General features: G+C 38.8%; 1 protein-coding gene across 1 annotated transcript; it reads left to right on the forward strand.

Annotated features, from left to right (window-relative positions):
- The first annotated feature begins 6490 nt into the window (after window positions 1-6490).
- On the forward strand, window positions 6491-6765 carry LOC121401282 (gamma-crystallin-1-like). The gene has a single exon (XM_041585632.1). It carries the CDS (start codon window positions 6498-6500, stop codon window positions 6753-6755), a length of 258 nt encoding a protein of 85 aa, XP_041441566.1. The 5' UTR covers window positions 6491-6497; the 3' UTR covers window positions 6756-6765.
- The last annotated feature ends 7227 nt before the right edge of the window (window positions 6766-13992 follow it).

The raw sequence follows: 13992 nt of genomic DNA on the forward strand, positions 1-13992 counted from the left end.
TTGCCATTCATATCTGTGATGCCTTTACATTTTTGCCTATACTAATATCGGATCAATGGACTGATTATGAACTCTAAAAAAAAAAAACTGTACAGAGACTGCTGCATAGACTGAATACAAGTGACTGTTGAATATTTCTTCATATGCCTTTCCACAGCCATGATGTCTCTCTGATTGGACTTTCCCCTATAATGAACTGATGGACTGATATTGAAACGGGTTAATTTTAAAGTTTAGATTCATACAGTATTGAATGTGATATAGTTAAATTGTGTGCAATTTATAAGAACAATGGGAATGTGATAATGTAACATTTTCACTATATGTTTAGTTTTAAATTAGTTATGAAAACAACAAAGGTACAATTTTATCTGGTTAAACAGTTTTTAGAAGGGAAGTTTCCTGTAATTACTTATTATTGTATTATTGCCCCAGGTCCTCAGCTCTATATGTAGCCGGTTGTGTGTAAACAGCACTGATGTAGAAAAAAGAGAGAAAAAAATGATAGACCCCATAATAATAGAACTCTGTCATGTGCTAATATTAGTATTGAGTAGAGACTAGATTCCAAGACTAGTCCCGCCCATAATGTTAAATCTATACTTATCTAATTACTTATTATTGTATTATTGCCCCAGGTCCTCAGCTCTATATGTAGCCGGTTGTGTGTAAACAGCACTGAACGAAGAGAGAAAAAATGATAGACCCCATAATAATAGAACTCTGTCATGTGCTAATATTAGTATTAAGTAGAGTCTAGATTCCAAGACTAGTCCCGCCCATAATAAACTAAGCTCTATAGTTAGTATAGATATGGGTATATAGAATTTGTGTGAAAGTAGAGTGGGGTGTGTGTATGGATGCTGGGTTTTCATTTGGAGGGGTTGAACTTGATGGACTGTGTCTTTTTTTCAACCCAATTTAACTATGTAACTATAAACATAGAGGTTGTTCAAATAAATAGAATAGCTGACCAAAATAGTATGATTTTAGATTAGCATGTGTTTTGATAGGAAAAAGAAGGTTGTACTCATATTGTTTCTGAAATGTTTGTTGAATGTCATATAGTCAAAGTTTTAGAGCTGCAACAATAAGTGTAATCTTTTTATAGAACAGATCAGTTATTCCAAATGATTAGGTAAAATTTTAAAGCTGGTTAAACAACTCCATTGAAAGTTTCATGAAGTCTATCCATGTCATCCTAGCATTAATACTTGCTCTATATTTCTCTGTTAGAATTTGTGCTATAAGTACCTCCCCCCAACTCCTGCTCTCATTTGATTTACATCTATAAGATAAAGCTTTTCTCAGCCGTATGTGGGGAGGTTTGAAAGAAAGAAAGAATAATTTTTTACTTTTCAATAGTAATGAAATCAGTATTCTATTAGTCTCTTATAACATGTTACATGTATATTATATATTCTTTGTCATTTTATAGGGTTTTCTGTTCCCAGCTGCACTTAACCAAGTTATTTCATGAAACAGGATGTATCTGTAGCTCCCTAGCTTCCTGTTTTTTTTCTTTTCACTGATTTCAGCTTTCAGCTGCACTTCTGTATTGGTGCTGCCACGACATTTGAACTGTAACTCACAACAGTGTACACCACTGTCCCATTTATAATAGACCTCCCTTGTTCCTGGGGGTCCTCTCAGCACTCTTACTGTGCCTGTAATTACTAATGTGAAACGTCTTACAACGTTTCAAATGAGGAATGTTATGAAAAATTATATTTGGAACGGTCTAAATCCTAAGACGGATGAATGGCTAGTGTCAGAGGGTTGATAGTTATCACCCCCGCCCTCTATGACGCCATAACGCTATAGGGCCCAAGGCAGGATGGACTATAAGGGCTAATGGTCAACTGTGGACAATGGTCACTCATATAACATACTAGGCCATACAAATTAATTATCTCCACTCTGTTACTTAGAAGAGTGTCAGCATAGTGTCAGCATGTCTCTTATGCCCTTTTGCAGAAGTGTTGCTCAATAGCTGTCTGTACCACAATGGCTATGTTTAGCCAATAGCTGATTGTGAGACCGTGGACAGTTGGAACCAGAAATCTCTTATGTTGCAAAACTGCACATCTTACAAGAATGTATAAATATATATGCCAGTAAGTCTCCTCGCCGGACCATGTATGGTATTTCCATGAACCCCTTGTCACAATTGCTGTAAATGCCTTCTGAAAGCTATATAATGCCTGGACCAAGAGGTGTGTCTTTGGTAAGTCCTTGGGTGACATTCTGTGTGTTACTCCAACAGCTTACCCAGACAAAACTGTTATGTTGTATTCTGTATGAATAAATTGCCTGACTATTACTAAAGGTTTTCCTTTACTGAGTTTTGTCTTACACGAGGTCAAAAATGGTACTACTAAAAATACCATCAAGTTCTGCACAATTTAGTATCATCTACAAAAATAGAAACAGTACTTTCAATGCCCACCTGCAGGTCATTAATAAACAAGTTGAAAAGCAAGGGACCTAGTACAGAGCTCTGTGGTACTCCACTAACAACACTGATCCATTTAGAAAATGTTCCATTTACCACCACTCTTTGTAGTCTATCTTTTGGCCAGTTCTCTATCCAGGTACAAATACTATATGTTCCAGGCCAACATTCCTTAATTTAACCAGTAACCTTTTGTGTGGCACTGTATCAAATGCTTTAGCAAAGTCTAAGTAAATCATACCCACTGCCATCCCAGAATCGAGGTCCCTGCTTCCCTTCTCATAAAAAGAAATTAAGTTAGTCTGGCAAGATCTATTACACATAAAACCATGCTGGCACACACTCATAGTATTATGATTTGCTATAAAGTCCAGTATCTTATCCTTTATTAACCCTTCAAAAAGCTTTCCTACCACTGACGTCAGACTAACTGGCCTATAGTTTTGAGGCTGAGAACGGGAATACAGTCATTACTCTGAAATGTCCACCTTAAATGCGACCTGGCACCGGATGAAATTATTCCCAATACTATTTTATGGCATTAGTCAAGCAAAATAAACTTTAATTACACTTCATAAATTATTTGAATCTTGTTTTCTTTGTTCTGGGAACTCATCATGATAGCATGTATGCAGGAGCCATTTTGTGGACACTGTTATTAAGGCAAACCTTATCATCTCTTGTTTGTGCACCAGAATGGGGGACCTGGTATACACTATTAAATGGTGAAGAGAGCAGGGAATATGGGGAGTGCAGTGACATCTAGTCAGTGCTGAATGGAAAGTGAAAGTAATTGCCTGTATAGTGGAGGGGCAGGCAATATTTGATTGACAGCTGAGATCTTTAAATTAACTATGAATGCTTTACTAAAAAAAGAATTTGGATTTCATGTTTCATTTGAAAAGCACTTTTATTATACAGCTTTTTATTTCTTGGTGACAGGTCCCCTTTAAATAGGTGTAGTGTTTCGAATTACCTATAAGCTATGGCTAAAGTTATACACCCAGCGGGAAACTCTTCCAACTAAAAGAATAACATCTTTTGTAATCCAGTTGCAAAACATTTAGTGAAGTGTAATACTAGTAATATCATATGATATTCTACATACTCGTTCTAATCATAAAGCTTAAAACAATAATGCTGCTGTTAATGGGGAAGCTTATAAATAACTGTTCAATCTCAGTTACATGGGGGGCCCATTTATGATTGCCCAAGCTTTTGTGTTCAGTCAGGCATAAATAAACTCCATTGTGAATTTACTAATCACTATCTATTTCACTAATCTGATGGAGAAAACAAGGAGGATAAGCACCAAGGAACAAAATAATTTAAACTGCTGTAAATTATGGGAAACATTGTCTATGGCCGACACTGGGAGTCACATGTTAACAGGTCACAGAAATGCAACAGAGAGAGTTCCTGAGCACTTTCCGCCCCTTTAAGCACTACACATGTAGGCCATGGGCAGTGGATTTTCTATTCTTTGCGGAGAGATGCAGTGACAATCAAATTAGACCTTTTGCTGACACAATGGAAACAATTTACATGTGTATATAATGAGCAAACCTACAATGCTTTGTTGCTCTTAAGGTAAAGCTATACAGCATAGGTGCCAGTAAGCATAGAGAACAGCTGTGACAGCAGAGCCCAAAAAATACAAAAGATATTTACATTTACTTACTAGACAAAAATACATGTTCTCAGTAGTGTATGCAGACAGCAGCAATATAGCACATATATAAAGGCCATCTCTTTCCACTTGTTGATTGTACAGAAACTTCCAAACACTCAAAATGGGAAAGGTAAGTCAGAACTATGACTATTTTGATATTTTCTAGATAATACATAACCATGATAAATCTTTTCATAGAGGTAGAGCAATATATATATATACAGATGAAGCCACTTGGATTTGTGAGTTAAATGCGTCATGACTCACGGTTAATTGAAGAAACTGTGTTATCTAAAGTCATCTTAACCCATTTAATGCATTTAACCTTTTCATTAGCATACCAAAGCATCATTGTTTACAATGGTGAATGCTTTAATTAGATGGGATGTTGTGACACAGTTTTCTGTGTTAAATGAGATAAATGGGATATCTGTGTTTAGTTATTCTGTGTCAAACAGACAAACCAAAGTGGCTGCATCTGTATATATATATATATATATATATATATATATATATATATATATATATATATATATATATATATATATATATATATAAAAAAAAAATATACAGTTCTGGAATAAAAACATTGAATACATTATACAGTTATTCATTCTAATATTTGAGACACAAAGGAATTTTGCACTAAAGATAGAACTATACAGTCTGCTAATAAAACGAGACCCACAAAGATTATCTTTGGCATGTTTATGAATAGATATCTATACAGACAAAAACACATTCAAATTCACCACTTGCATATTATGAAGTTGGCTTTCCAGCTGTCTTTTTCAAAAGGTAAACATACCCTAATGATGCACTACTGCATAGTTATCCAAGTCCTTACATGAGGTTCTCCAATCTTAAGAACTGCATATTCTTTAAGACCCTAGCAATCAAACACAGATACTTAAATGGATGGTGATGCAATACACAAAATGATAGCAACACTAAGGGGGTTATTTATTAAAGTCCTAATGCCAAAACCCCCCAAAAGGTTTTTTAACCAAACTACAAATTTTTAGAGGAAAAAAAACTTATTTTTTGAGATCCATAATACCATGAGGATGGAAAAATTCCTAATATGAAAATCTGGCATCTCAGACCTACCAAGAATGTATAAAAGTCATTGGCAGAGGTCCCTTCACTGTTTGGCCATTTCTGTGGAATTTCTGAGCTGGAATTAACTCAAAATCCAAATATATCAGACTTTTCGTGCGAAAATCCAGAAAATGCTGGCTTTTTTTGAAAAAGCCAAAAAAAATTCAAGAGACTCAGCCTAAAACTCATGGATATCTCATTCAATTTATTAGCCTTTCCACAGATTTTCTGACCATAAAGGCAGAATTGTGAATACTACAGACATGTCTGTCAAAATGTCCCCATGCAGTTCCCTTACATGTCTAGTTGGCTTGGCAGTAAGAAAAACCACATTACCTAATTTGTGGATGTGTGGCCCCCTATACTTACCTTGATTTTAATTTTCTATGTTTTTTTCAATAATACTTAAAAAATGATGGCAGTTTAATTGGCAAGTTTGCTAAGATCAGCAATACATATTTTATCTGAAAAGCTGTATCTGTTTAATGCCATTATTAATTAGAATTTAGTACTGATAGTAGTAGTTACCTTGAATCTATCTTTAAACAATTAACATGTGGATTCTGCAACACTTAAAAGGTATTTTCCTGTATAAAAAATAAACGTTTCATAAACCAGAAACACACAAAAAATCATCTTAAAGAATGTGTGTATGTCCTAGTTTTATTTGTAAAATTGAATCTACAATGTCTTTCTTCAGATCTTCTTCTATGAGGAAAGGAACTTTCAAGGTCGCCACTATGAGTGTGGCTCAGATTGTTCTGACCTGTCTTCATACTTCAATCGCTGTAACTCCATCAGGGTAGAGGGTGGAAACTGGATCCTCTATGAGCACCCCAGTTACAGGGGACACCAGTATTATCTCTGGCAAGGAGAATACCCAGACTTTCAGAGGTGGATGGGCTTCAATGACTCCATCAGGTCCTGTCGATTTGTTCCCAATGTAAGGTTCTTAAGCAGAAACAGTACTAATGGAATAGATTTTGATGATTATTCATAAGTAGACATTCAGACCCTTAAAATCTCCTATTTAACTTAGAAAACTAAATGTAGATACAATATAGTAGAAAATAAGACTGTCTAATGTAAGGACTATATGTATTTACCAGATTTATATTTTAAGTAGCTTAATGTGATGTTGGATTGAAAAGAAAAATTGCAGCATTTTTAATTGTAATGTTTGCACAAAGGATATATCAACTTTAATTTTTTTCAAACAGATATGTTTAATATTTTTCTATTTCTTTGAAGTACCATGGTCAATACAAAATGAGAATCTATGAAAGAGGAGATTTCCAAGGGCAGATGATGGAGTTCTTTGATGACTGCCCCAATACTTATGATCGATTCCGTTTCCATGACATTCACTCCTGCAATGTGTTTGATGGCCATTGGATGTTCTATGAGGAACCCAACTACAGGGGACGTCAGTTCTACCTGAGATCTGGAGAATACAGGAGATTCAATGACTGGGGAGCCTCAAGCCCCAGAATTGGATCATTCAGAAGAGTTTATAACAGATTTTAAAATATTAACTAAGCAAATCAAATATGTCTATGTTTCAATAAAACTGACAAATTCCAGATTAGCTGTTTGTGTTATGGTTTCTCTATTTACTGTGCAGCATTGATATCCATGCCACAAAAAAAAACACATAACTACATGACAATTTAGTGCAAGTATGTTAGTCTAAGCAAAGAAGCATCACAGTTATGCAGACATCCTGGCCAACTTGAGTTTATGTAGATTGGAGAAGATAAATGTTGGAGGAGGATGATAACTCTGTATTATTCTATTATATTCTCACAAATAGGCTTTCACATAGTATACTGACACATGTTTTAACATTAAAAGAAAACAGGTTCAATCTTTAGGTTGAAAAGTTAAACAATATACATACAATATATCTTTTCAAATAGTCTTGAAGTTTGTCAGGTACCTTATGGCAGGGCTCTTTAGGTCCTAATAAAATACAGAGGTTTACTGCAATTCATTCCCCAAAAACAATGTTGATCCAAAGTCTGGTCTTCAGAAAACTTCCTGATTTAGTATAGCATTTTTTACCCTTATAATGAAAATGAAATACAGGAAAAATATTTTCTCTGCTTTTCAAGCTAAACAAGATATTTCTGAATGCACTTTATTGAAACTATTGATGTTTTGAAGTATAAGATATTGGGCAGGTTAAGTAGCCTCTAATATGTACGTAGTTATGTATATAGCTAATAGTAATAATTTGAATCAAATGAAACCAATTTGCTCACCATGCAAGCAAGTTATTCATTTAGAAAGGCTTAGAATTAAGTAACTCTTGATTGTCATAGGGTCAAAACACGTACTGCCTGTAGTTATATTGAGACCAAATTGTTCCAGGGATGGCTTCAAGTCAGTTGCTACTAAGATTACTTAAGGTTGGCAATTGACGTATGTTGTGATAGGATATAACATTTGGAACTATAATCAGTTCATCTTTTTAAAGGAAACTTATACCCCCAAATAATGTAGGTCTCTATGAAAATATATTGCATAAAACAGCTCATATGTAAAACCCTGCTTCATCTAAATTTTCATAAATTAGAAATAATATAATAATATACTTAATATACTTATTATTGAGTAATCCTCCCCCCAGGGATCTTACAATTAACAGTGCATACAACAATGCACTAGAGCTGCATTATTTCTGGGCAGGTAATTTCAGAGGCAACACAGACATAGAAAATCCACTGCCTGTGGCCTACACGTGTAGTGCTAGAAGCCAGAAACTGCTCAGGAACTCGCTCTGTAGCATTTCTATGTCCTGTTAGCATGTGACTTCCAGTGTCAGCCATAGACAATGTTTCCCATAATTTATAGCAGATTAAATTCTTTTGTTCTTTAGTTTTCTCTTTCAGATCAGAGAAATAGATAGTGATTAGTAAATTCACGTTGGATTTCATTTATGAACTGACTGAACCCAAAAGCTTGGGCAATCATAAATGGGCCCCCCCATGTAATTGAGACTGAACAGTTATTTAAAAGCTTCTTCATTTACAAGGAGATCTGCAGATAAGGTACAAGATAATGTGGGTCAAAGAGGCTGAGTATAAATTAGGGCTGAATTATTGGAGTGTAGAATCAAAAGAATTCCTTATGATTTCTTAGTCCATATCCAGTAGGGATGCACCTAATCCACTATTTTGTATTCGGCCAAACCCCTGAATCCTTCGTGAAAAATTCGGCCGAATACCGAACCGAATCCGAACGGTGGGAAGGGGGAAAAATGTTTTACTTCCTTGTTTTGTAATAAAAAGTCACATGATTTCTCTCTCCGTCCCTAATTTGCATATGCAAATTTGGATTTGGTTCGGCTAGGCAGAAGGAGTCGGCCAAATCAGAATCCTGCTGAAAAAGGCCGAATCCTGAACCGAATCCTAGATTCGGTGCATCCCTAATATCCAGACATGTTGGTATTTCTGACCTTTGACCCATATTATCTTGTACCTTATCTGCAGATCCCCTCGTAAATGACTTGGACACTTTACACATAGATTGATATTCCTTTTTGTTGGTCATTTGACCTAAGAGCTGAATGTTGTATATATACCAGAGAACACCACAGCTTCATTGTAATCAGCTTCAAAAAGGAACTAAAATGTTCTGACCACTTGCTATGATTATATTAGTTAGCCAATAAAGGTATCGCCTTTATACCACTTTTGTTATTTTTTTATTTCAAAAGGGTTGCCCTGTAACTGGCTAACACGGTACAGCAACTTTACCTGCAATTACCCTTATGAGGAAAATGGAAAACAGCTAAAGTTTTTTTTCTGCTTTTAAAGCTGAACAAGATATTTTAGAGTGCATCACATTGCAAAATACTGATGTTTTAAAGCCTGAGATATTGTGCCTGGCTATTTAGCCTGTAATGTGTATGTAATTCATGTACATAGCTTATAGTAATAATTTCAAGAAAATGTAACCAATTTGCTCACTATGCAAGCAAGTTATTAAGTTAGAAACCACTTAGAATAAAGTAACTTTTGAAATACTATAGGCCATTCTGTGTCATATAATTCTGGTGCATATCTCCCACACTTCTGATAATGCCAATACTCCATATTCTGGCCAGGTCAAGGTCTCGAGTATCTGGGGGGGACTGCTTTCAAAATCTACCTTTCTTTCCTATGACCAATTATACTTAAAATGTCAATCTGAAAACCACATCTATATAAATACTTCCAGCTCCAACATGCATTTCATGCCCAGTGTCATGAAAATGATACAACAGAAGCATGCAAGAACTCTTTGACTATTGTTTCTATTCAGGCAGGCCCAGATTTGATGGAGCCACTGGGGGTATCAGTATTTCCTGGCCATCCCCCGTCAACATGGAAATTCTATACTTATGGGTATCTCCTGCTGCTTCCCAGCCTGGACAGAAGAAATGGTTAATTTCACCACCCCATAAAGCCCACCCCTTCCTATTCCTCCTCAGTCTTTTCTTCTGTCCCAGCCTGGATGCAGTAGGAGATTGTTCCCTCTGTACTTCAGGTGAAATTTATACTCACACTTAAGATTACCGGGCACAGTTCTTAGGGAGATTCTCTTTGCCCGAAGCCCCTATCCTGTGTGGCAACTGCGTTGTCTGGAGGGGGATTTCGGCGGGGCTGGATGTTGTTGCCGCATTTGCGGTTCAAGGTGCGCTCCAATGTGCGCGATGACGTCATCACTCGGCGACGGCTGAAAATTTAAAAGTTTGGCGCTAAGTTGCAGCGCTGCCTTGGATGTTGGCGTTTATTCTGCCTGTGCAAAATGGATCCAGCTGCCCCGAAGAGGACTGCTTCCAAGGTGATAGTGTGAGTACTCCAATCTACTGATGTTACGAAAAGAAATCTCCCCTATATAGTGGCTTATGTATGCCCTTATTTTTTATAGTGCCTCTGCTGAAGAGCCTACTAAAAAGAGAGATAAGCAGGATGCTGAGAAGAGATGCCGAGCATGTGTTAATATGGCTATGAGAGATAAGAAATTTTGCCAGGACTGCTTTGATGATTATCTGTCTAGGCAGATTAACCCCTCTGTGGCCAGGGATTCTCCTCAGGATTTGCCTATTCCTTCAACATCTGCCACTTTGCCTGATCAGCAGTCTCTGATGTCATGGATTAAAACTGCAGTATCTCAATCTCTTAAAGAGACAGTTCTCTCTAACCCAGATTTGTCTGTATTTAATAGAAATCCTTCTATTCAGGAGGATTCTTCGGATGACAGCTCTTCATCTGATGAGGAATTGCCTAGTGATGAAATTTCAGTATTCGATCAGAAACATCTTACTCCCCTCATTAGGGCTATTAGGCGCACCTTGAATCTGGAGGATGCAAGTCAGCCTTCTACCTCCCTTCTATTTTCTAAAAAAGCGAAGATGGCTTTTCCTATTCATAAGGAAGTGCAGGATTTAATCCGTTTGGAATGGGAGAAGATTTCCAGGAGAATTCCAGCGGAAAGAAGGATTGAGAAATTATATCCTTTCTCTGATGATATTCAAGATACTTTGAATAAACCTCCTTCGGTGGATGCTCCAGTGGCAAGATTGTCGAGGAAGACGGCGTTGCCGATAGATGATATATCTGCTTTAAAAAATCCCATGGATCGCCGCATGGAAACTGAGCTGAAAAAATGCTACATTTCAGCAGGAGCAGCCTGTAAGCCTTCTATTGCATTGGTGTCAGTTACCAAGGCACTTTCCCTTTGGGCAGAAAACTTAGAGCAGGCCGTTAAAGATCGAATGCCCAGAGAGAAGATTCTGGAAGGTCTTGAAGATTTCAGGTTGGCTTCTAATTTTTGCCTGCAAGCATCCTTGGATTTAGTGCAATTGTCTGCTCGCTCAATGTCCTTTGCTGTAGCAGCCCGTAGAGCCCTTTGGGTAAGATCTTGGTTTGCGGATACCGCTTCCAAAAATTCGCTTTGCAAGATGCCTTTTGAGGGCAAGAAATTATTTGGCAAGGCCTTGGATGACATTATATCAAAATCTTCTGGGGGCAAGAGTACTTTTTTGCCGCAAAGTAGAAGATTTCCTGATAGCTTCAGGAGGCGGCCAGAAAGTTCCTTTCGAAGAAGAGATGATACTAGAGGATTCAGATTCGGAAGAGATTTTAGAACCTCGAATTGGCGTGCAGGCCAAACATCTTTTAGGGCCAGAGCTAGACCTCCAAGGTCCCCCAAGTCCTCTTCAAAGGCTCAATGACGGTCTCTCTACCCATCCTCCTGTAGGGGCAAGACTTTTGGCCTTTCAAGGAGTATGGGCCAAGGAGTTTACAGACACATGGGTAATCACTACAATTCAAAGAGGCTACCAATTAGAATTTTCTTTAAAGCCTACGTTAGACCATTTCGTGGTTTCAAACATACCAATAGATCCAGAAAGAAGAGAAGTCCTTTTTCATTATGTTCAGCAGCTGCTGATGAAACAAGCAGTTACGGAAGTTCCTTTCCAAGAAGAAGGAACAGGATTTTATTCTCCTCTTTTTCTAGTTGTCAAGGCAACAGGGACTTTCGTCCAATTTTGGATCTCCGAAGAATAAACAAATTTCTAAAGTATCAACCCTTCAAAATGGAGACATTGGCGACCATAAAGAGGGTTATTCATCCAGGGGATTGGCTGGCATCCTTGGATCTGAAGGATCTGAAGGCCTACCTTCACGTGCCCATTGCTTTGGAGCATCAGAAATTTCTGCGGTTTTGTCTTCAGGGTCGGCACTACCAATTCCGCTGTCTCCCGTTTGGTCTAGCAACCTCGCCCAGGACCTTTACCAAGATTCTTGTGGTAATAATAGCCAAGTTGAGACGGGAGAAAATCGAAGTCTACCATTATCTGGACGACTTGCTGCTCGTAGCCAGAGATCCAGAGAGCTTATCTGCCAACCTTCAAACGACCAGGGACACTCTGGAGAAGTTTGGGTGGATCATAAATACGGCCAAGAGTCAGCTTATACCAGTTCAGAGGATGATCTACCTGGGCGCTCAGTTGGATACAGTCCTGGGCATGGTATCTCTTCCGTTGCGGAAGATCCGTCATATTGTACTTCAGGTCGATCAGTTGCGGGGGAGGTCCTACACCTCAGCGAGGACATTCATGAGTCTTTTAGGTCTCCTCACTTCAACGATAGGTCTGGTGAGATGGGCCAAATGGAGGATGAGACCGGTTCAACTTTCGTTTCTCAGGCAGTGGAATCCAGTTGTCCAGGATTGGTCTCGGTTAATCCAGATCACCAGAGAATGCCGACAATGTCTTGTTTGGTGGACGGTTCCGAGCAACCTTCGGAGAGGATTCCCTCTCAAAGAACCAGTTTGGATGGAGATATTTACGGACGCTTCTGGTGTAGGTTGGGGAGCTCACCTACTAGATCACTATGCTCAGGGAGCTTGGGAAGAGAATCTATCCGAGACCCCATCCAATGTCCTGGAGATCAGGGCGATCTCACAAGCACTTCGGGCATTCGAGAAAGTCATCCTCGGTTCCTCAGTGAAGATCAGGACAGACAATGTCTCAGCTGTGGCATATGTCAAGGGCCAGGGAGGAACGAGGAGCAAGACCCTTCTCAGAGAGATAACACCAATCATGCAGTGGGCTCAAACTCATCTTCAAGACCTGACTGCTCAACACATTCCGGGTGTTCAGAATTCATGGGCGGATTGCCTGAGCCGTCACCATTTACCGAAGGGGGAATGGGAGCTGAAGCAGAAGGTTTTTCTCTGGATAACATCTATTTGGGGATGCCCGCAGATAGATCTGATGGCAACAGATCGGAATGCCAAGCTTCCGGTCTTCTTTTCCAGAGCCCCTTGTCCAGGAGCAGCAGCACTGGATGCCTTCTCCAGAATTGGAAGGATCTATTTGCCTATGTGTTTCCTCCAATACCGGTAATACTAAGAGTATTACAGAAAATTATGAATACGAGAATGGAAGTGATAGCAATTCTCCCCGACTGGCCCAGGAGGCCTTGGTATCCGCTCTTGAGACGCCTATCAATTGCGGATCCGTTGCCAATCCCACACTCCAGGGACCTCCTACTTCAGGGTTCTCGGAAACATCCCAATCCAGTGAGTTTCAAGCTAGCGGCTTGGAGATTGAGAGGAGGATCCTGAGAGAATATGGTTGTTCTGACTCAGTCATTGAGACCTTGGTTAGGGCTAGGAAGAGTAACACCAATTCTAAGTACCATAAGGTTTGGAGGACCTTTAGTTCTTGGGCTATGAGTAAACTCCTGGATCCTTTGACACCTTCGGTAGCAGTTATATTGGAGTTTCTCCAGGAAGGTCTTCAAAAGGGGCTGAGCCTTAGTACTTTAAAGGGTCAAATTTCAGCTTTGTCAGCAGTTCTGGGAAAGAGATGGTCCAAGGAACCCCTAATAGAGAGATTCTTTCAGGGAGTGAAAAGAATCCGGCCTCCGACTAGGCCTCTTTTTCCTTCCTGGGATCTTCCGCTTGTCTTAAGGGCCTTATCGGCTGAACCTTTTGAGCCTCTGGAACAGATATCGCTTTGGTTACTAACCTTGAAGACTTTCTTTCTAGTGGCTATCACGTCAGCTCGCAGAATCTCTGAGCTCCAAGCTCTTTCTGTGGATCCACCTTATACAATCTTTCATGAGAAGAAGGTGCACCTTAGGCCAGTTCTTAATTTTCTTCCTAAGGTGGTATCGAAATTTCATATTAATGAGCCGATTGTTTTGCCTTCATTTGAGAATCTTACAGCTTCCCAAGAGAAAGATCTGTCGCTGGATGTCAA

The sequence above is a fragment of the Xenopus laevis genome, chromosome 1L (genome assembly GCF_017654675.1).
Source record: "Xenopus laevis strain J_2021 chromosome 1L, Xenopus_laevis_v10.1, whole genome shotgun sequence".
NCBI classification, from domain to species: Eukaryota; Metazoa; Chordata; class Amphibia; order Anura; family Pipidae; genus Xenopus; species Xenopus laevis.

Coding starts and splice junctions, on each gene's coding strand:
- LOC121401282 (XM_041585632.1), top strand. CDS start 6,498: ATGAGAATCTATGAAAGAGGAGATTTCCAAGGGCAGATGATGGAGTTC.